The following is a 23,998-nucleotide window of genomic DNA, read 5'->3' on the forward strand; positions in this document are numbered from 1 at the left end:
TTCTATTCATTCTGCAGCAAACAACTGATCCAAACTACCCAGAAACCCTGTTGATAGCCATCAACAAACATGGAGTCAGTCTGATTGATCCTAAGACAAAGGTTTGTGACTGGTCAACGCCTCTGCACAAATATGAGGATGTTACTGGAACGTACATGTGTGGTGGTGGTGGATGATGTTCAGCCTTTATAGGACACCCATACAGACTCTGAAATACTCTGAAAGTCAAAATTTCAACCTTGGAGGACATAACTAGACTTTATTACTTTTGTGAAATTTTTCTAATTTTTTTATTATATAGAAAATCAAGGTCAATGAAGTTGCCATATTTGGTTCCTTACCCATAAGTGGCAAAAAAAAAAAAAAAAATCCAAGAAGTATATGTAAAAAAATACAAGAAAAACACATGTAAGGTGAAAGGAACATGTGTTGTAGAACATTAGAACATCACTTTTAGAACACATGGACCAACATAAGTACTGATCCAGATATCTGTCAACATACACATTACACCGGCATACAATTCTTCTTCTTCTTTTTTTAAATTGTATGCCTTAGAGATTAAATGTGATAACATTTCGTATTTTAATCAGATTACTTGTTAAATAAATGACCAAAGTGGTGGTTTGCTGCTGTTTTCCAGGTATATGATAAAGTGTTATTACACATGTATTTGTTTATGTCCATTTATCCAATAGATTTATAAATGTTCCACTGATAGAACCTGTACAGTCCATGTATTGTCATGTGCAGACAGTGTTTTGAAGCAGATCTGGTAGCTCTGACACTAATATTCCTTTGGAGTTAAACCCATTCCCTTATTAATTCTTGAATTTCACATTTTGACCCCAGACTGTATCCAGTAAATTTCAGCCAACCAGTATTTAGGACTGGATTTGTCTGTATCAGTGACTCACACGTGGTCAAATTTCACTAATTTTATTTGGATGCATTTGACTTGTAGACCAGTGTTATCCTTTTGAACATCATTCCTTACATTAGTACTACAAAGTAGGTCCACTCACTGTTCATGCAGAGGTGGACCTTACAGACCCTGTAGACCACATTGGACCTTACAGACCTTATAGACCACATTGGACCTTACAGACCCTGTAGACCACATTGGACCTTACAGACCTTGTAGACCACATTGGACCTTACAGACCCTGTAGACCACATTGGACCTTACAGACCTCGTAGACCACATTGGACCTCAGAATGGTGACTCACTGGAACTGGTCCTGTCACTGTCTTGTAATGTATGTGGAAATGACCAGAAATAGTCACTTGCCCGATAAAGGGTTAAGTCCATAGAGTGACCTGTAAAACATGTCAGTTGTGTGTCATTGTTGGACTGTGTGCTTTGTGTGTGTGTGTGTTGGTGTGTAGGACATCCTGACCACTCACCCCTTCACTAAGATCTCCAACTGGAGCAGCGGTAACACCTACTTCCACATCACCATCGGGAACCTGGTCCGAGGCAGCAAACTGCTCTGTGAGACCTCACTGGTGAGTCCCATTCACAATACAGTAGTAGTAGTAGAACCTCACAGAACGAGTTTAAGTCGTTCTATCACTGAGCTCATTTGGGGATTTACTAGTTTTACAAATCAGTTTTCCCCAAATTATTCCCTTCCAGCCTCAAAAAACACCCAAAAATAAACTTTTAAGGGTTTTAAAACAAAGAAAGTGCAATTAGAAAGAAAGAAACAATTATAAAAACAAATAAACTGGTTTTATTAAATTATGTACTGTAAAGATGAAAGGATCTGTGAGGGGAGGAGGAGGAGGAGGGGGAGGAGATGTTGGAGGAGGACAAGGAACAGGAGAGGGAGGAGGAAGAGATGTTGGAGGAGGAGGAAAAATTGGAGGAAGAAGAGGGGGAGGAGATGGAGGAGGAGGAAGAGGAACAGGAGGGGTACGAAAAGAAACAAGAGGAGGAGGGTTATTTGGAAGGAGAATCTTCTTCCAGTAAATTGTCAGAAGAATTCCTGGCGTTTCCGTTCTTCTCTTCACTTGTTCTTTCTGTCCTCACTTTCATCACAGGTGGTTTCTTTATAAACTTATCCAGACAAACCTACTTTGTTCTGTTTTTACCCTTCGGCCAACTTCTGGCCAAAGGGGTATTATAATCATTTTCTTATCCATCTGTCTGTCTGTCTGTCCATTCAACGCCATAATCACATTATCTGAAGAATGCATTCAGATATCCGCACCACTTTTATACTGTGGATGCATCCTGTCATGGAGCAAAAGAATACTTGAAAACAAGTGACCTTTGACCTACTTTTTCCAGGTCCACTGTCCTTGTGCAGTTATAATATCTGAGTACTTTCAAATGTAAATATGTTTGTATCAGTTTTACACAAAGACACTTTAATCAAAATTTTAGGGCAGGAACTTTAACAGAATCTTTCACTATATTTGTCTGAGGAGGATTAAAAGTGTGCAGCAGCTTATGTTATTTAAAATGTTGTGAAAATGCTCCAGACCGTTGTCATTAAATAAAGCAGCTGCACCACTTCAACTGAATTTGCCTGGATGGTTTTTTCAACCAAATCAGAAACACTTGTGTTCATTTCCTGGTACAGATCTACGGTGGCTGATGAGGGCCAAACACATTCCAACGGCCCAATGCATCTGAGTTAGAGAAAGCAGCTGTAAGTACAGAAACGATGCAAATTCACAAACTCAAACACAGTCTGAACCGGGTACAAAAACAGGAACATGGTGCAAATGAACAAATGCACCGCAAGAAACAAAAACAGAGGCATAATAATCAAATGTTCTGCAAATAAAGAAACGATTCAAACCAAGAAAACATCTGCAAAGGAAAACCGCTGCAGAACCAGTCAGTCCAATGGAAGGGCTCCAAACCTGTAGGGGGCAGCATTTACAGACAACAGACTAGTGTACAATAGAATCTAATAGAAGTCACATGACCACGCTACGCTGTAACTCCCGTTTGTTCCTGCTGTAGTTTGAAACCCTGTCAGTCAGCTGGTCTCCGTCTGTCTGTCCATCCTGTGTCTGTTCTGCTGACAGCGCCCCCTACAGGTTTGGAGCTCTTCTGTTGGACTGACTGGTTCTGCAGCGGTTTTCATCTGAACATGTTTTCTTGGTTTGAATCGTTTCTTTATTTGCAGAACATTTGATGATTATGCATGTGTTTCTGTGTCTTTTTGTGCATTTTTTTCATTTGCACCACGGTCCGCTTTTTGTACCTGGTTCAGACTGTGTTAGAGTTTGTGAATTTGCATTGTTTCTGTACTCACAGCTGTTTTCTCTAACTGAGACGCATTAGGCCATTGGAATGTGTTTGGCCCTTGTCGGCCACCATACAGATCTCCTCCTCCACTCCACTGTCCTGGTTGTGGAGGCTCCACCTGTTGGAGGCAAGCTTATTATCGTTAACAAAAACTAACGAAATGACGAAAACTAGAATTGAAAGAACATTTTCGTTAACTGAAATAAATAAAATCTATAATTAAAAGAAAAAAATGATAACTAACTGAAACTGTATTGTGTGCTTACAAAACTAAAACGTATAAAAATTATGGATAAACTTCCCTTCGTTTTCATCTTTGTCGATGTCAGATTGATACGAAATCGATTTATTTCGCTCGAGCAATTTTAGCTAGCGGCATCATACAACACTTCACAGTCCATCACTTGTTTCCAGTCGTCTTCTGGTCCCCACTCTACCTGGAAACACGGAGACTAAAGTTGGGAGAAAGCAGCAGAGTCCTGTCTGGGATTTATTTGAATACAACGGAGAAGAAGAGAAAAGATATAAAAAAACTAAAATTAATACTAAAACTAGAAGCACTCGGAGAGCACAGACCTCCACCAAGGCTGATCAGTGGCCAGTGGCCCCCCCTGTGGGCCCCCCCACCCCCGATCGCCACCAAAATTTGGTCATTTCTTCCTTATCCCATTTCCAACAAACCCTGAAAATTTCATCCAAATCTGTCCATAACTTTTTGAGTTATGTTGCACACTAACGATCAGTGCCCCCCCCCCCCCCCCCCCGTGCCCCCCCCCGATCACCACCAAAATTTAATCATTTCTTCCTTATCCCATTTCCAACAAACCCTGAAAATTTCATCCAAATTTGTCCATAACTTTTTGAGTTATGTTGCACACTAACGGACAGACAAACAAACAAACAAACAAACAAACCCTGGCAAAAACATAACCTCCTTGACGGAGGTAACTAAGCATTTGCAAAAAAATTAAAACTAATAAAAAGTAGCAAACCTGCTCTAAAATGAATTAAAAGTAACTGAATTAGAGAAAAAAAAGTCAAAACTAAATAAAACTAAAGTATAATGAAAAATCCAAAACTATTAGAACCTTGGTTGGAGGAACACCTGCTCCTACTGCCCATGTCCACTCATATGCTGCGTTTCCACTACGTGGTACCGGCTCGACTCGACTCGGCCTTTTTGCATTTCCAGTACGAAAAAGGGCCTGGAATCTGGTACCCGGTACTAGTTTTTTGGTATCACCTCCGCCGAGGTTCCAGGACTGGGGACCAGATACTAAAACATGACGTGTAAACACTGCAGACCACTGATTGGTCAGAGAGTCGTCTCTGTGACCCGCTGTTTTACTAAAAACAGATGCGGAAGTTTACAGTAAATATGTCAGTAGGTGAATCCACATGATGACAGCCCACAAAACTACACCATGGTTTGTTGAGGAGGTTCAGACGTAAAAATTCAGCGCGAGTTTGACGAGACAACGAGTGAGTTTATCAGCAACTCTGAGCAGACGACACGGAAGTAACGCGCCACATCGCTATGACGACCAGGTACTGTAAAGTTGGTAGTATCCTGTAATGGAAACGGTCTGTAGGAATAGGACCTGGTACCAGAGTCAAGTCGAGCCGAGCCAAGTCAAGTTGAGCTGGTTCCATGTAGTGGAAACGCAGCAATAGTTACACTCTCAAACTCTCAAGCTGCTCGTAAAGTGAATTTCTCGTCCTACGGTGGACTCATGCTGTGACGTTCCATTGTGTAAAAACCAAGGTTCTAATAGTTTTGGATTTTTCATTATAGTTTAGTTTTATTTAGTTTTGACTTTTTTTTTCTCTAATTCAGTTAGTTTTAATATGTTTATTAGTTTTCAGTTTTTCTAAATGCTTAGTTTTAGTATTAATTTTAGTTTAGTCGTATCTTTTCTCTTCTTCTCTGTCGTCGTATTCAAATAAATCCCAGACAGGACTCTGCTGCTTTTTCCCAACTTTAGTCTCCATGTTTCCAGGTAGAGTGGGGACCAGAAGACGACTGGAAACCACAAGTGAACACAAGTGACGGACCATGAAGTGTCATATGATGCCGCTAGCTAAAATTGCTTGAGCGAAATAAATCGATTTCGTATCAATCTGACATTGACAAAAACGATAATGAAGGGAATTTTATCCATAATTTTTATCCGTTTTAGTTAGCTTTGTAAACACACAATACAGTTTCAGTTAGTTATCGTTTTTTCTTTTAATTATAGTTTTTATTTATTTCAGTTAACGAAAACGTTTTTTCAATTCTAGTTTTCGTCATTTCGTTAGTTTTCATTAACGATAACAACCTTGGTAAAAACACCCCTGAACCACGCTGAAAACACACACTATGTTGAACCACACGTCTCTGTTCAGCCGTGTGGTGTCATGTTCTGAGTATTAACTACAGTTTAAATACAGTCTGGGTTTCTACGACTGTTACTGAGGAGCAAAGACGGAGCCTTTTTACATCTGGACTAAACTACGTTCTCACTCTCACTTCTCAGGGCTACAAAATGGACGACCTCCTGACATCGTACATCAGCCAGATGTTGACCACCATGACCAAACAGAGAGGTTCCCGCGGCAACAGCAAATGAAGCTGACCACGGCTTGGACCTGAATCCACTCATCTGGGTTTGGGCAAGAGGTTGTTGGTGACCTGTGACCCCCCCCACCCCGTTTGTGTTTAACAAAAAAATCTGTCCTGTCTTAAAACACCTATTGCCTTTAATTGACCTTTGTGTAACCATGGCAACCAGACATTTTGTAGGCACTGTACTAGAGACCGCCTGCTCCTCGACCCGTACCCACTGACGACCACAAACAAGTGTTTTCAACGTCTGCGAGTTTCCTCTACGATCATCTAAGCTGTAAATATGTCAGCAATGTCTAGTTCAGAAAGTCCGATTCTAGTCAGATACTAGTTTCCTTTTCTTTTCAGTGAGAATCATTAGATTGGAATTAAAATATCGTCATCCTCATGGCATGATTACCTAACTCATACGCAAATGGACAAAAGTATGTGGACACGTTGAATTCAGGTGTTTCTGTTCTAACAGGGGTCTGGGATACGAAACAATAACGACTAATGTCAGAATATAGTTTTATATTATGGGATAAATATCATTGCATTGGTTAGTTTAGTTTAAATTCATATCTTTAAATTGCCTCAGAGATGGTTTTGACTTCATTTCGCTCAACATTGATTTTTTTTTATTTATCCGTGGCTATAATTTTAAAATGTTCTTCCTCTAAATTTCTCAAATGTTTTTCATTCTCTGACTGTAAATAATAATTTTCCACCACATCTCACCATCTACTTTCATCACACAGGGTTTCTGCAGGTCAGTAAAAGCATTAAAAGTCATTAAATAGATTTTGTGAGAATTAATGCCTTGAATGGCATTAAAAAGCCTTAACTTCCATGTCCAGAGGCATTAAAAAATTAAATACACTTAATGGGAAAAAAAGCATTGTTATTCACAATTTATTTTGATTATATAAAATCAAATCAAAAATCAAATTGTATTTATATAGCACCAAATCATAACAAAAGTTATCTCATGACACTTTACATATAGAGTTGGTCGAAACCAGACTCTAAGCCAATTTACAGAAACCCAACAAAATCCATTAATGACTAATGTCAGAATATAGTTTTATATTGGTATAAATATCATAATGATTATTATTAATATTGATGTTTCTATGTCAGATCCTCATGAACAGGACATCTTACAGCTGTAGACATGATGTGTCCCAATATTTATGTCCATATAGTTTAGAAACATCAATATTTCCTTAAAGTTTAATGTTCAATTGTTCTTCCTCAGTCAAATGTCATGAAAGTAGATGGTTAGATGTGGTAAAAAATTATTATTTACAGTCAGAACAGGAAAAATATTTGAGAAATTTAGAGGAAGAACATTTAAATTCAGAGTCATGGATAAAGAAAATCAATGTTGAGAGAAATTCAGTCCAAACCATCTCGGAGGCATTTTAGAAACAAAGATAACAATTTAAACCAAACTAACCGATGCAATGATATTTATCCCAGAATATAAAACTATATTCTGACATTAGTCATTATTGTTTTGTATCCCAGACAGAAAAGAAACACGTGGATTCAACGCGTCCACATACTTTTGTCCATTTGTGTGTGAGTTAGACAGTTACATGAGGCTAATGACGTGTGTCCTCCTTCATAGGGCTTTATGTTCATGTGTCTTGTGAGTAGATTTGTTTTTATTTTTTAAATGCATCATTATTTATGCACAAACTTCACCACAACCAATGACAGAAGTCTGGTCCACGCCATGCCGTCACCATGGTAACCAACCGCTCTCCAAAACTGTTTTCAATCTCATGGAACTGTACCTGTGCCACAGTAGTCCAAACTGCACCTGTTTGCACCAGTCGTCCCTCAGTACTTCCATATGATTCCATCCACATTCGACTCTAGTGTTTTCTTAAATGTATGACGCTGTAGCTCTGATTTCTAACATCCAATAATAATAGGAATTTTTTTTTTTTTTTGACTATGTTTATTAAAGAGAAATCGTTTCACTCTTTATGTGACTGTGTACCCTGATGTAGAAATGAATAAAAGATTTTTTACAAGAGCACAATGAGTTTTATTTTGTAATAATACATGAGTGTGCACTGATGGAAACTGTTTCAGATCAGGAACAATGGAAGACTGTGTTCATCACTGAATGAATTTCATTTACCCATAAAGCCCCAGTGCTACTTCTGTGGCAGTTCCAAAATGTTTTTTTTTTTCTATACATATTTAATTACATTTTTAATATTATTTATCACTTATAATATTATCTGTATTTTACTTTTTTTTCAGTGTAAATCATATAATTTTCCTACATTTAATTCACTGATCATGTAGATGTTCATTAAAGCTCAGGTTAAAATTGAAGGTTATTATATCAGAAACAGAAAAAACTAAAGAAAAAGTGACTTTTTCAGCAAACTATATTGGTTACAGGTATCAATATAGTTTCTATTGGTCACTGATAGGAAGTCATATATGAACTTTAACCTTTCTTAAGTGATTTATCATCATTTATTTTAATACTATCATCTGTATTTTACGTATTTTTCAGTGTAAATCCTATTATTTTCCTATATCTACACTTTTTTCTATACATATTTAATCACATTTTTAATATTATTTATCACTTATAACATCTGTATTTTACTTTTTTTTTCAGTGTAAATCATATAATTTTCCTACATTTAATTCACTGATCATGTAGATGTTCATTAAAGCTCAGATTAAAATTGAAGGTTATTATATCAAACAGAAAAAACTAAAGAAAAAGTGACTTTTTCAGCAAACTATATTGGTTACAGGTATCAATATAGTTTCTATTGGTCACTGATAGGAAGTCATATATGAACTTTAACCTTTCTTAAGTGATTTATCATCATTTCTTTTAATATTATCATCTGTATTTTATGTATTTTTCAGTGTGAGTCCTATTATTTTCCTATATCTACACTTTTTTTCTATACATATTTAATTACATTTTTAATATTATTTGATTTATCACTTATAATATTATCTGTATTTTACTTTTTTTTCCAGTGTAAATCATATTATTTTCCTACATTTAATTCACTGATCATGTAGATGTTCATTAAAGCTCAGGTTAAAATTGAAGGTTATTATATCAGAAACAGAAAAAACTAAAGAAAAAGTGACTTTTTCTGCAAACTATATTGGTTACAGATATCAATATAGTTTCTATTGGTCACTGATAGGAAGTCATATATGAACTTTAACCTTTCTTAAGTGATTCATCAGCATTTATTTTAATATTATCATCTGTATTATGTTTTATTCAGTGTAAATCCTATTATTTTCCAATATTTAATTCACTGATGATGTAGATTTTCATTATAGCTCAGATTAAAATTGAAGGTTATTATATCAGAAACAGAGAAAACTGAAGAAAAACACACTTTTTCAGTCAAATCTCTCATTAACTGAACATAAACCCAGTGTGTCCGTCCACTGTCATTGATCCAACTCCATGTGTTTTACCAGTGAATCAATGTTGGAGAAGATGATGGTGTTTCCACGGTAACTACGGAGCCTCTGAACGTCCAAATGGGTCATATCTGATGACCATGACAAGATGAAGAACTGTATTTTACACCAATTATTGACATTTTTTGATAGGATTAGTGGATCAACAGGAATTAAACAGTAGATGGTTTTAGTCTCCAGTGGATGTAAATATTTTCATGTTATTTTCCTTTTTTTTTTTCCTTTTTTTTTTTTTAAACACTAAAACAAATTATTCATAGGTTATTATGATAGTAATTACTGGTCTGATCCACTTTAGATCATATCATCTGTATGTGGAACCTGAACTAAAGTGCTTTTGAACTCCTTGATTGCTAATATTAAATTGGTTTAGATGTGTTCAGCTCGGCTGCTCCTGAGGCCAGTCTGCCCAGTCTGAGTTTACTTTACTGTTACTGACTTTACTGGTTCAGTTCAGTCGAAATCAGGGGTCTCAAACATGCGGCCCCCCAAAGGTTCCAACGCGGCCCCTGGGATGAATTTACAAAGTGCAAAAATTCCACAGTCAAGGCTGTGGAACTCATTTTAGTTCAGGTTCCACATCCAGACCAATAATAGTATGATAATCTACAAAAAATAAGGACTCCATATTTTCTTCTCAGTTTGATTTGAAAAAAAAAAATATTACATTGTAACTGTAAATAATGACAACTTCAATTTTTTTTCTGTGTTTTAGTGCAAAAAATAATATTAAATTATGAAAATACTTATATTTACAAACTATCCTGTAACAATAAAGAATATTAAGCACAATGTTAACTATTTTCTGCCTGTTCCTCAGTGTTTAGTGCAGTGGTTCTTAAGCTTGTTGGAGGTACTGAACCCCACCAGTTTCATATGCGCATTCACCGAACCCTTTTTTAGTGATGGCCAAGTGGGGCGTGACATCACGAATCATATGTAGGCCGTCAGGTCAACCCGGTTTTCATTTCATCTCACTCCGAACTTTCTGAACCGCGCAATTTTGACGTAAAAAAAAAGATAATTGCATGTAGTGTATCAAAAAAAAGTTCTCGTTGTACTCCTTCAGTATTTTTGTGATCGTTGTTTTATTAGGGCACTAGCTCGGCTTTAGTGTAATACGATTTCTCCATCTGCGACGGTGCGTCGGTCGTCACATGATTGTAACTGACCAGTGCGGTGACCGAAAAATGTAAACAAGCGCTACACATGGCTGCCTCCGTGGTTAACAGGAAGTAGCAAAAGTTATAACGATGTGGAAAATACTCAAATAATTCATCGTCAGACGAGTGGAAGAGATTATAAACACTTCCAGATGTGTTGTAGTGCTATAAGCAACAACAATACACCGTGTATATTGGATGTCAATCAGAGAAAGAGTCTCCGAAGCTGTTTGTTTACATACACGGACCTAGCCCGACACACACACCTGACTAATGAGTCGAGTGTGTGTCTTGACCTCCGCCGAACCCCTGAGACTGACTCACCGAACCCCTAGGGTTCGATCGAACCCAGGTTAAGAACCACTGGTTTAGTGTCTTTGTAGATCTGATCCATAATGCACATGTAGGAATGATAACTTGAGGCAGAATATTGTTAAAATTGCACGTATTTTTCTTAAGAAATTTCAGTTTTTTGAGGTTATTCATATTTTTTTGTTTGGATAGTTTATAAAACTATTTTTATAATTTAATGGGTTTTTTTTACTAAAACAAAGACAAAAATTTGCAGTTGTCATTCTTTATAGGTTATTATGTTATTATTTTACTGGTTCGGCCCACTGCAGATCAAATCGTGCTGAATGTGGAACCTGAAAGAAAATGAGTTTCAGAGCCCTGGTGTAAATGGTCGCATTAGCTTTGTGACTTTCACATTTTTCTCTTTTCCAGCTTCAGTTCAGGGCATTCCTGTTTCAAACAAATATAAAGGGTGTCAAAAAAAACTGTATACACACTTTAAATAATTGTAAAGTAGGTGTTTATTAAAATTCATTCAGTTTTCCAAATGTAAATTTCCAAACATCATTTTATTGTTTTGTCTGTTCCGCCTGTTCTCAAACTGACGTCCGTTCTGGTCCAGACTCTGCTGACAACGCCACGCAATGGAATCGCACACATCCCCAAACAGTTCCCTTGGTATTTGCGTGCGTTCATGTTCAGTGGCTGCTCTCAGTTCAGCGACTGTTGCAGGTCTCACAGAGTAGACTTTGTCTTTTAGGGGTCCACATAAAAAATAGTCCTTTGTTGTGAGGTCTGGTGGACTGGACAGAGGGGTTTGGTTGAATACCCTCCGCAATCACCAGACCTCACACCAACACCTACAATTATTTAAAGTGTGTATACATGTTTTTTGGGACAGCCTGTACAATGGCAGTGTCCAAACAACAGTCCACAAATGAATGGGTGACGTCTCTGAGGACATGTTTTATTTACAGCCTGTGACATTTACTAACCTACTGTCAGAATGAGGTATTTTTTCTTTCTTGTGAATGCAGTTCCCTTTCATCCCAGCACCATGGTGTGCTACGCTTATTGCTGCCACTTCTACTTTTTCATATTTTCTGTTTTTACAGACAGATCCTCTCCATTGTTCCTAATTTAATTGTTCGAGGGAATAAAGAACATGTTGTGTATTTCGATAAAAAGACCTTAAAGTTTAAAATCATCGGTGTTGCTTTTCTTTACTATTTGTCTTCTTTCATGTAAAATAATTGGGGTCTGAACCTGATTCGGAACCTTCTGACACCTCCACCTGCAAGAAACATGTCATTATCCTCATACCGTAACTGTCTAACTCGTACACAAATGGACAAAAGTATGTGGACATGTTGAATTCAGGTGGGTCTTTTCTAACAGGGGTCTGGGATACAAAACAATACTGACTAATGTCAGAATATAGTTTTATATTATGGGATAAATATCATTGCATTGGTTAGTTTGGGTTAAATTGTTATCTTTGTTTCTAAAATGCCTCAGAGATGGTTTGGACTTCATTTCTCTCAATATTGATTTTTATTTATTTATTTGTGGCTATAATTTTAGAATGTTCTTATGTATTCCATCATATTTTAAACTGTTTTTAATGGTATTTTATTGTGTTTTGTGGGTATTCTAATTGTATTTTATTTGTACTGTTTTATTTCTTTTTCGCAATGTAAAGTTGCTACTTTACAGTGTAACATGTTAGCACTGTCAGACATTCCATTTTAAATATTTCAATAAGGTTTTTCCCAGGATTATCAGAGGTTTTCCCAGGATCATCTCTGGACCTGCTGCTGTGGTCCTGCCTCTCTCCTTCCTTCATCATCATCATCACTCACTTATCCTCAACTGCCTCCATGTGTCTCCCCCTACTCCCCCAGTCTCTATCTCTATCGTTCTCTCTTTCTCTCTTTCTTTACTCTCTCCCTTTAACCCCAACTGGTCCTGTCACTCGTCCATCCTCCAGGAGTCTGGGTCTGCTCCAGGTTTCTGCTGTTTTTCCTTCCACTGTCACCTGTGTTTGCTCCTGGAGGATTCTGTTGGTTTCTGTAAATTTGATTTGATTTTGATTTGATTTGATAAAGCACTTTGTGACTCTGTCTGTGAAAAGTGCTCTATAAATAAAATTTACTCACTTATTTACTTCTTCCTCTAAATTTCTCAAATATTTTTCATTCTCTGACTGTAAATAATAATTTTCCACCACATCTAACCATCTACTTTCATCACACAGGTTTTCTGCAGGTCATTAAAAGCATTAAAAGTCATTACATAGATTTTGTGAAAATTAAGGCCTTGAATGACATTAAAAAGCATTAAATTCCATGTCCAGAGGCATTGAAAGATTGAATACACTTAATGGAGAAAAGCATTGTTCATGATTTATTTTGATTATATAAAATCAAATCAAAATCAAATCAAATTTTATTTATATAGCGCCAAATCATAACAAAAGTTATCTCATGACACTTTACATATAGAGTTGGTTAAAACCAGACTCTAAGCCAGTGTTTCTCAAAAAGTGGGGCGGGCCCCCCCCTGGGGGGGGGGGGCGCGAAGGCTTGCCAGGGGGGCATGGAATCATTCCTAGGTGTTTATTTTTTCTTCAGGTTGGAACATGTAGCAGGTGGAACTAATGTCTTAGCGTTGGAGCATTCTGGACTCATTTTAGGGATGGACAACAAACAAATCTACTGCCATGGTGATCTGTCACTAGACTGGACAAAGAGTTTAGGTTTGGAGAATGGACGAGGACTGGACTGGAAAAGAAAAATGTGCAATGTTTGTGTTTATGCAGTTTGTACAGTTTGCACTTTGATGTTCTCAGATGTGCAACGTAAACGGGCTCATTGCAGCCACTGATATTGTTAAAATGTTCATCTTTGTTACCAAAATGTGTTTGTTGTTCTAAAAAAAACTATTTACCTTATTGTCATAGTTTTAAGATAATTACACATTTCCTATTTTTATTTTGAAAAATAATGTCTCAGGGAGCAGTTTTGTTGAGTTCATTTGTATTGTTCAATCAAAAATCTACGTTATTTTTAATTTGCACATCAAATTATTCAAGAAAAGCAACAAGTATTTTTATGATATTGATGTTTCTTTTAATAAAAGTAATAATTGCACCACAGGTACAATGTTGTTGGGGTTGAGGGGGGCTTGGACATTTTTTGTGCTCCAAAGGGGGGCCCGACAGAAAAAGATTGAGAACCACTGGTCTAAGCCAACTTACAGAAACCAACAGAATCCTCCAGGAGCAAACACAGGTGACAGAGGAAGGAAAAACTTCCCTTTAACAGCAGAAACCTGGAGCAGACCCAGACCGTGGAGGATGGACGAGTGACAGGACCAGTTGGGGTTAAAGGGAGAGAGTAAAAGAGGAGAAAAGAGAGAGTGATAGAGAGAGAGGCTGGGGGAGAATTGGGGAAGTAGGGGGAGACACATGGATGCAGTCGATGCACAGATGACTGAACTAGAACTGTCAAAAGCAGATCAGTTATATAAACATTTAATAATTTGGATCAGAAGTATAGTGTATGATTGACAGGCCGAACCCTTTAACTGGCTTTTGTTTAAGTCACAAAAGCGGATGGTTGGAATACAACGCGCTGTGAGCGTGTTCATGCCGTGGTGGAAGAGCGGAGGGAACATTAGCAAATGTCGAAAAAATGGGAAAATGCAAATTTCAGCAGAAGTGATCAGAGGAGGAACTGTTCAGAACCTGGTTAAAGCCTGTCGACAGTAAACCGTCATAAAACTAAATGTAAAACTGGATCTGCAGTTGGACATGGACGTTAAATGTGTTTAAAGTGGCATTAAAAAGGGCATTAAAAAGCATTCCATTACATTTGCTGATACCTGCAGAAACCCTGTCACATCTCACTGAGGAAGAAAAATCTAACATTAAACTTTAAGGAAATATTGATGTTTCTAAACTATATGGACATAAATATTGGGACACATCATGTCTCCAGCTGTAGGATGTCCTGTTCATAAGGATCTGAAATAGAAACATCAATATTAATAATCAATATAGAAGCGTGTGTACGGCAATGAAAAGCTTCTGTATCACTGTTAGGGGAGTTCAACTGTGGGATAGACTGAGTGCAGAACTAAAACAAATTACCAGTATAATTGTGTTTAAAAATAGGCATAAAGAAATTATTTTCCAGAGGTACATTGACAAATAAACTCCATAACGTGCATGTTTGTTATTTGAATATCAATTTTGCAATGTGTTGGTGAATGTGTTGAAATATGGAGTGACTAAATCAATCAGTCGATTGATTGAGTGACTAAATGTACATGTTTCAAAACTGCTGATAAATTTGGGACAGTGTTGTTTTCAGTAAGCATGGAAAAGTTTGAATGGGTCGGATTAGATCAGTTTATACTTCTTCCTACAACTTTTCGCTCATGTAAATTTTGAGGCTTGAAACGTTGCAGTTTTAAGTTACTGTTTTGTTTTGTTCTCATTCTCTTGATTATTATTTATTTGCATTTCTGTTTTTAAATTGTCATTTACATGATCGGAATAAAGATATCAATCAATCAATATGATATTTATCCCAATATAAAACTATATTCTGACATTAGTTATTTTTGTTTTTGGCTAAAATTTGCTTAGAGGTCTTATTTCTGTCGTTGTGCATAAGAAATCAATAGAAGTGAATCCCCAAAGGAACTTTGTGTTGGTAAATGCAAGTTCTGCAAATGTACAGGATTTCAGTTCTGTTCAACATGTTGATGCTCATATGAACTATGTTTTCAGCTCAAAAATGTCCAATTTCATCACAATTCATGCTATATTTTAATGTCACAAATGGCCAAGTTATATTTGAACTGAATTTACCTGAAAAACAAATATTCTATTCTTTTAGATTCCCCAGTTTTTCTAACAAGATTCTCTCCTACATATCACGTTTTATTTGTACAGGTTCAATCTGGAGTATGGTGCTGATCCATCCTGCTTCTGTTCCACCAATACATACATGAAGAATGGCACACGTCACTTTTGAAATCAACAGTTTTCTAATAATAAGCATTTTTATAAAGAAAAAACAATTCTAGATTGTTCTTTCCTCTTTAGTCTGATGATAAACTATCCAATAAATAATAGTGCTCCTAGTTTTTGCACAGGGATCATTAGTGTAAACGCTGACATGGCTGCAGAGCATCAGTATGATGGGATCCACAACAACCATGTCACATCCGTCCACTGACACATTTAGTGTTTTTGTGTCAGCTGGGATTGTTTTAGATCCACAATACTAACATTTGTGAATAAGAGGAGAATTAGCAATAGTAAGTATATAAGTTTATTCCTAATAAAGTACTGGTACTGACCAGAGCATCATGGGTAATGTCACATCCGTCCACCAGCAAAAGTTTTCACATACATGTGCTATTCCAAATCCAATATTTATGAAAATAGAGCTTCCACTGTCAGAGAATATCAGTAGTCTGTGCACAAATGGATTAGCATTATTTACACACAGTTCTATGCATTTATGACAACTTCTCTTTTTGACAAAAATTGCCACTCATTTGACCCCCTAAGTAAATTTTAGCTGTTTTATATCCCAGACCCCTGTTAGAAAAGAAACACCTGACTTCAGTGTGTCCACATACTTTTGTCCATTTGTGTATGAGTTAGACAGTTATGATCTGAGGATAACAACACGTCCGACTCATTTCATGATGTCCGAATCCTGTAAACGACTAAATAAACTACTCCAAACTGATCAGCTGTTGTGCATTAGAGTGAAACACATTCAACCTGAGAAGGAGATCAGATTTTTTTTTGTTTTTTTTCAGTGGAATGCAGATAAAACAGTGTGAAGGAATGTTTGAGTGGTGTCGAAGTCCCAGATGGAGCTGACGTCGTCTTCACCGCCACGTCCCTGTGTGTTCTGGCAGTATGAGGCTCTGTTAGCGCTGGCTGACGGGGGACGCCAGGTTGGACATCTTCTCTGTTTGGGAGTTGGAGCTGGACACTGACCATATGTCACTCATCTCTGTAAGGAGGACAAGAGACACATTCAAGGTTTGACTCCAAAATAAGGCGGAAAGCTACTGTCGTCATGCGGCGTCTGTCGTCTGTCGTCCGTTACAAAACTTTCAATCGTCTTCTTCTCCAAAATTACAACTCCAATTGACTTCAAACTTGGTATACAGGTTCTTTATGATGATGTCAACAAAAGTTAGTGAAATTATTTGGATCCGGATCTGATTCTGGATTTGGTGCAACTTTGAAAAATTTCCCCATTATAACAGATAGGAAGTGGATGGATGCAATAACTCAGTAAATATAAATGATATCCAGTGTAAATTTCTACAGTCCAGCCCTGATGGGGAGATGACCAAAACATAATGTCCACATGCTGATCAGGATCTTCTTCTGGATCCGGGAACTTATGGAAAATTTAACATGGGCTCTTATGGGGGAAAAAAATTCAGTCATCTTTTTCTCTGAAACTCCAGTTCTGATTGACTTCAGACTTGGTATACAGCTTCTGTATGATGATGTCAACACAAGGGATAGAAATTATTTCCATCCAGATCTGATTCTGGATTTGGTGCGACTTTGAAAAAATTTCCCATTATAACAGATAGGAAGTGGATTGATCCAATAAATCAGTATCAATGATATCAAGTTGGAATTTGAATTTTTTCCAGATCTGATTGGAATATGACCAAAACATGGACTATTTCTGTAATAGAATAAATACACAGAACTGGGTGAGAATAAATGGCATCTGGATACATTTCCCAAAGCTTTTAATTTGGCCGGTAAGCTACAGGGCCATTGGTCCTATTTTTGGTTTTAGTTCTGTTTAGTGGTGTAGCTCTGCACTGGGACCTCCAGAACATCCTACAGGCTCAGTGTGTGGAGTTTATCTGAAGGGTTCACACAACTGAACTGAAAAACAGCCATCTGTTTCTCTGTCTGTTCACCCTCAGCTCTGAGTGTAAGTGAATATCACACCACTCTATTTATAATTGAGCTTCTTCGTCAAGTGGAATCCTAGTGATGGCATTATCAGCGCTGGGTGTGGTCACATGATGGAGCAGGATGGGAGGTGGACGGAGAGTTACAGCTCAGACTGTATTCAGATCAGATAATTCCATGTACACTTGTCCTGTGCAATTACGTATGTGTAAATGATGAGTGGAGGAATAATATTGTTAAAATTGCACTTATTTTTCTCAAGAAATTTCTGCTTGTTCATGTTATTCCCATTTTTAAAGGATAGTTTGTAGAAGGTTCTGTCCAAGGGAAGATTAACATCTAGATAAAAAAAAAAACAAAACATTTAAAATCACCTTTTGAAGACTTCTATATTCTGAAAGTACATTACTTCTAGTGTTCAGCACAAGTTTTATTTTTTTGAAAAATGTTTTAAAAATACTTAGATTGTATTATATTCATCATAAATTTCTGTTTGCATTCTTTGTCCATCAGTGCAATTCAAAGCATAACTTTGATCCTCTTCTATTGGACCTATATTATCCTTATGATCAGTCGTAAGATCAATTTAAAAACCTTTTGCTACTCTTTTTACAGTGGTTACGAATACAGTCTACTCTCGTTATACCGCCAACTTACGTTCACGGCCAAATTGGCGGTATAGCGAAAATGGCGTTACAACAGGTTGCGTCCATAATATGCATGTCTTTACTATATGATGTCTATGCTGCCTCCGTTAACCCGTTCTAATTGCGTTTCTAAATAAATCTTGATTCTGTTATGTTGTAAGGGATCATTTAAAGTGGGGAAACATTTTAAGCATTATTATACCGTGTCAGGAAATGACACCCCATCATCTTGAGGCTTTGGCTTAATCCCACGTCCTCTTCCCGACATCCTGACCTACTGAGTGTTCTGCGATAAATGAACGGTGGCCGTTCCGTAGACCTACACGTAGCTTGTCGCGATCAGCGTCTGGCGCGTTTGTTTCAGTGCATTGTTAAAATTTATGTGTACTCGATGGCAATCACGCTGGCAGTATAACGGTCGGGAAATCAATGGTATAAGTGTTGTTTGTGCATGGAACTGGGCTGGCGGATGGCGATAGGCGGAAATGGCGGTAGCTAATGGAATAATGCATTGGGGATTTTTGTGCAATGGTTTTGGTCGGCGGTGAACGAAAATGGCGGTATAACGGCGGGCGGTTTAACGAGAGTAGACTGTATCTAATAAACTGAGATAAATATGTGTTAAAATGTATTTAATTAGTTTATTAAGGTATAGGGGGTCTGCACATATGTCACTTCCCCCCAGGCCACGCCCCTCTAAGTCAGACTGAGTGGCAAAAACCAACCTGCTCAACATGACGGAGTATAGCAGTAAACACAGCCAGAGAAAAGGGAAAATGTGAAATATGAAATTAAATGAAGGACAACTGGACTGGACATGGATCTGTACGAGCTACCAAAGAACAAGTGGTCCATGAACACTGACATGTGGACACAGATGGAGGATCCTGACATCCAGGGTGGAGGGGATCAGCGCTATTTGGACCTGAAACAAATATACATGGTTTCATCATCACTGACAACCAGGGTCCAAAACTAGGGCCCAGAACCAGCTGATCCAAAGGTCATTTCCAGTGGACCGTGGACTGACCCCAGTGAATATATGCATGATCTACTGGGACTGAGCAGATTTACTGAGTCTAGTTCAGATCCAGTCCTTTATACAACACACATACTGTGACAACTTGGAAGTTGCACCACATACACTCACACACACACCCGTAACATGCCTGTTCATTTCCAGATCCACCCCGGAAATTGTCGCCACAGCATCATCACTTGATTCGCCCGGAGTTGGCGGCAGTTTTTAAATACCCCCCCATGTAGGATTTTGCATCGTGCTCATTACACCAAAGCTCGGCTGGCAAAAACATATGGTACAGTGTCTCCTTTATGTGATAGATGTCAACAGGCTACAGCAGATTATACTCATATGTTCTGGGGTTGCTCATCTTTAAATAAATTCTGGTCGGAAATTTTTGATGTTTTGTCAATGGTAACAGGAAAGAAAATTGTTCCTAATGTTTTTACTGTTTTGTTTGGTGTTGTACCTACTCCGTTTAAATTTACCTCTGCTAACAAAGACATGATTGCATTTACATCTTTATTGGCCAGGAGGCTTATATTGTTAAAGTGGAAATCCTCATCTCCTCCAACCTTCTCAAAATGGATCAAGGAAGTACTTTATTTTCTCAAACTGGAAAAAATTCGTTTGGCATTAGCTGGAGCCTCCAACACTTTTGAAAAGACATGGACTCCTTTTCTGACCGATGTACTCTTTTTTTCTTCTCTTTTTTCCCTGTAATATTTAAAGTGGAAATTTTGTACTTCTATTTTGTATTTTATTTACTGTTTATTTATTTGTTTATTTTTTATTTTTCCTGTGATTTGAGGGGACGTGTGCCAGGGGAGGGGGGGATTTGTTCCGCTTGTTGTTTGTCTGTAATGGACTTGTGTATCATATGTCGGAACTATGTTCTTTTTTTTTATGTAAAAAAAAAAAACAAAAACCAATAAACAGATGGTTAAAAAAAAAAAAAAAATACCCCCCCATATCCGCATTCGGCGGTGTGTTCAAGTCGGCACGGCACGGAAGCGTTGGAGGAACAGCTCATTAGAACAGACAAAAAGTACGGCAGTTGATCCCGTTACCAGCTCTATTCATCTCCGTCCGTTTCTCCCTCTGGTACATCACAACCATCCATCTCACTGCAGTAAAGACAGTCTCCCTCTCATCCCAGCAAACCAGCAGCAATAACCCGGAATGGATTACTGACTGACTGGATTGGACTGATTGACGGACTGACTGACTGCGACCGGACATTGGAGTGTTGTGAGTAATTAAGGGTTTTTTTTTTGCTCTCTTGTTTTGTTCTAAACCCCAAATTGAACGGTGCTCTTGTTTTTTTTTTTTTTTTTTACTAACGAACTGAAATGAACCGAAACGAACTGAATTATTTTTTTCCTTTTTGATAAACTGAAATCTGAAAACCTGAAGTTGAATTTTTTGTTTAAATGGACTGAACTGTTGTTTTTGTTACTTTCTTCTTTCAAGAGACTGATAAATGGTGAAAAATGTAAGTTTGAATTTTTGCTTGGTTGGTGGATTTTGTTGAGTTTGGACTTTGGGGGGGCACCTGTGGGTTTGAATTTGTGTGGTTTTTTTAATAATCATTGTTTAATACATGATTTTGAATTTTAAAAGGTTTGAATGTGTGCTTTCTTGTTTTTGTCATTTAATGTGTAGGGTGTGAGTTTAATTAAAACTCACAACTTTTATGAAGTTTGAGGGTTTACAAACAAACAAAAAAACAAAGACTCTAACATACACAAAAGACTGACTTAAACTGACTAACATAACATCTTATATGTCAGGAGAGAGACCTGGCTGGCACCCCTAAAAATCAATATAATAAAATAATATAAATTAAATAAATTAAAGCATCAAACTCAAACTGTCACAATACTACTGCTGTGGACCAGCAGAGGACCACTGGATTCTGAGAAATTATGATATTTTTCCCACCTGTTTTTAAATCATGACATTATTCTGGTAATATTATGGCTTTATTGTCGGAATATGACGACTTTAATCTCATAAATGAATGACACTTTTGTTAAATTATAAGGTTCTTTTAGAACTACAATTTTATTCTCATAACATTGTGATTCTTTTTGTATTCAACTTTATTATCATAAAATTACGGGTTTTATATCAATATTTTATGACTTTAAACTTTTAGTGATAAGTGTTTTTATTTTCTTCTGTGGTCCTAATACTCCGTCGTAGCTTTCTTCTCCAGTTCCCCCATACTTGTAAAACTAGGTTAGCCTCAGTTTCAGTTACTTTACTAATCATGTAGGAGCACAAGGTTCAGAATCACAAAATGAAGACAAAAACCATGAAAGATCTGATCATGAAACCAAGAGCTGCACTAAGAAGGAACGTTAGCCAAAACAATACATCCTTTAAGGTCTGATTTGACCCAAAAATACAGCATAAATTAATGTTAGCTGACTCCAAACAGGATCCACAGATCTAGGTTTGGTTTCCTGGATTTGTGGATCCATCTGCTTCTCTTTTCTTTGTCTTTTGGTGTCTGTAAAACAATAGCTCCCACTGCTTTTCAAACCTGTTCATACAATCAATCTCACAACAGCTCTGCCCCATTTTTTATTAAATATTGTTCTTCAGTTTAGACAGTATTGAAGCCAACGCTGTCACTCATCTCACTCTTTCTGCCACTCAGTGGGCGGAACTGCAGTGACTTCCACTAGCGGTGACATCACATGCAGACCCTCTATCTGACTTTGTAGACATTATACATGTAGTGTATATACTAATAAATATGTTGAAACTTATAATTCTTCTCCCTTGTCCAACAATTACCATAACGGTTGTGTCCATCTGTTACCCAAACACTTAGCAAAACTCTTGCTCTTTTATGTCCTTATATATTGAAATAATATAAACTGTGTACTGTTTTGCGAAATAGACACCCTAGAGGACCAACAAAGATTTTATAGTTTTATGAAAGTTGGAACTGCACTTTAAAGCAGGTTTTATAAAGTAGTCAACAACAGATGCTCATTTTCTGTCCATCCATTACCGCTGGGCCAGCCCCAGATGTAAACATTTTCATAATGTAATTTGACTTTTTTCGTTGTTATTATGTAATGCTGTTATTACTGGTCCGGTCCACTTCAGATCATATTGGGCTGAATGTGGCCCCTGAACTAAAATGAGTTTGACAGCCCTGTTCGAAGGCCTTTGACATAATCATGTGTTATCGTTGCAGCTGCATAAATAAAACAGAAGTGAACTGAATTATCTGAACTATCTAACTTCTTTGATTCAACTTATGTGATGAACAAGGTTTTGGAGACTCTACGGTGGCCTGGTAGGTCCACACATGCAGCCCACGGCAGACGCCATCTTTGGTTTTTATTAGGGCTGGGCAAGTTAACACATTATTACCGCGTTAACGCATTCATTAAATAACGCCGACAATTTTTTTTAATTTCCCGTTAATGCCGTTCTGCCTTTCAAGCAAGTCTAAGTTCATTTATACATACGGACTCTTATTTTGAAACTCATGCTCTTATTTTGGCGCTCCATACCCACCAAGCGCCGGTGCCAGTGTAGCTGAGAGGAGAAAGGAGCAAACTTTCCGAGTAATGCTGAATCAAACTGTGTGTAACTCCTGCAGTTCAACGCCTGTATGTATCAATCATTCTGTTGTTTGCTAAATAATTTCACATGCAAACGTGCCGTTAGAAACATGTTTATGACATTATTTTGGATGTGTTTATTACAGTGTGTTATTAACATGTTTAAGCTAATTCGTTTATGCTAGCAGTCAGAGATGGGTTGCTAATTCTTTATGCAGGCTCATGTTAAGTTTATGTAAATTCATTGGTTGTGTTTAGGTATAATATGCCAGCCTTTGAACTAACCTTTACTTATTTACAATGTGATTAGCTCGATGCTAACTTGAATGGGAAAATCCATAGACACGCTAGCGATTAGCATTTGCAGATTCATTTAAAATTTACGTCTTTTTATCCAGTAACAAAGGTTCACATCAGAGATATTTTATACTATTCATTCTGACAACAACTGAACATAAAATACTCACAGACAAACGTTTTTGGGGCCATACAAACAGAGTGAAAGTAACGTGTCTGTTAGTTCCTTCTTATGTCCGAACTGACTACGGGTACACCGCAAGGACAAAACATATGTTAGTGACACTTATTATGACCACTAGAGGGCCCCCTTTGCTTGCTTTTAACAACTGAACATCCCATATTATTGGGCTTATTAGTATTAGTACTTATTAGTGGGCTTAAGACTCCTGTCAATCACTCACAACTGGAAATAAACTGGTGGGGACATAAACATGGAGAAAAGTACCGGTCTGTTCCATGGACATTTTCATTTTAAATGTCTTCAGATGGTGGGGTTGAGAAGGACAAAGTTGTTTGGAAGCACTGTAATGTGGAATTATTTTTATCACCGGAGTACTTCCAGTCTGCCAGCAACACCAACCCCACCAACCCCAATATAACTATGTGATTAATCGCAGAAATCCACATGATTAACTGCTATTAAAAATTATAATC

The 23,998-nt window shown here is 37.4% G+C and overlaps 2 protein-coding genes across 6 annotated transcripts in view; one reads left to right on the plus strand and one right to left on the minus strand.

Annotated features, from left to right (window-relative positions):
• myo7ab (myosin VIIAb) overlaps window positions 1-6,368 on the plus strand; it is a 105,122-nt gene extending 98,754 nt beyond the window's left edge. For 4 of the 5 annotated variants that reach the window (XM_030153369.1, XM_030153372.1, XM_030153374.1 and 1 more), the window contains 3 exons: window positions 18-101; window positions 1,390-1,509; window positions 5,788-6,367. In XM_030153369.1, the coding sequence (XP_030009229.1) occupies window positions 18-101; window positions 1,390-1,509; window positions 5,788-5,880 (297 nt within the window). In that variant the 3' untranslated portion in view covers window positions 5,881-6,367. Of the gene's footprint in view, window positions 1-17; window positions 102-1,389; window positions 1,510-5,787 lie in introns of all 5 variants that reach the window. The other variant, XM_030153370.1, reaches the window with a different exon arrangement.
• Window positions 6,369-16,399: 10,031 nt separating this feature from the next.
• Window positions 16,400-23,998, minus strand: part of gdpd4b (glycerophosphodiester phosphodiesterase domain containing 4b) — a 60,971-nt gene continuing 53,372 nt past the window's right edge. Inside the window, exon 16 of the mRNA XM_030153375.1 lies at window positions 16,400-16,851. Within this exon, the coding sequence (XP_030009235.1) occupies window positions 16,766-16,851 (86 nt within the window). The 3' untranslated portion in view covers window positions 16,400-16,765. The remainder of the gene's footprint in view (window positions 16,852-23,998) is intronic.

The sequence above is a fragment of the Sphaeramia orbicularis genome, chromosome 14 (genome assembly GCF_902148855.1).
Source record: "Sphaeramia orbicularis chromosome 14, fSphaOr1.1, whole genome shotgun sequence".
Lineage (NCBI taxonomy): Eukaryota > Metazoa > Chordata > Actinopteri > Kurtiformes > Apogonidae > Sphaeramia > Sphaeramia orbicularis.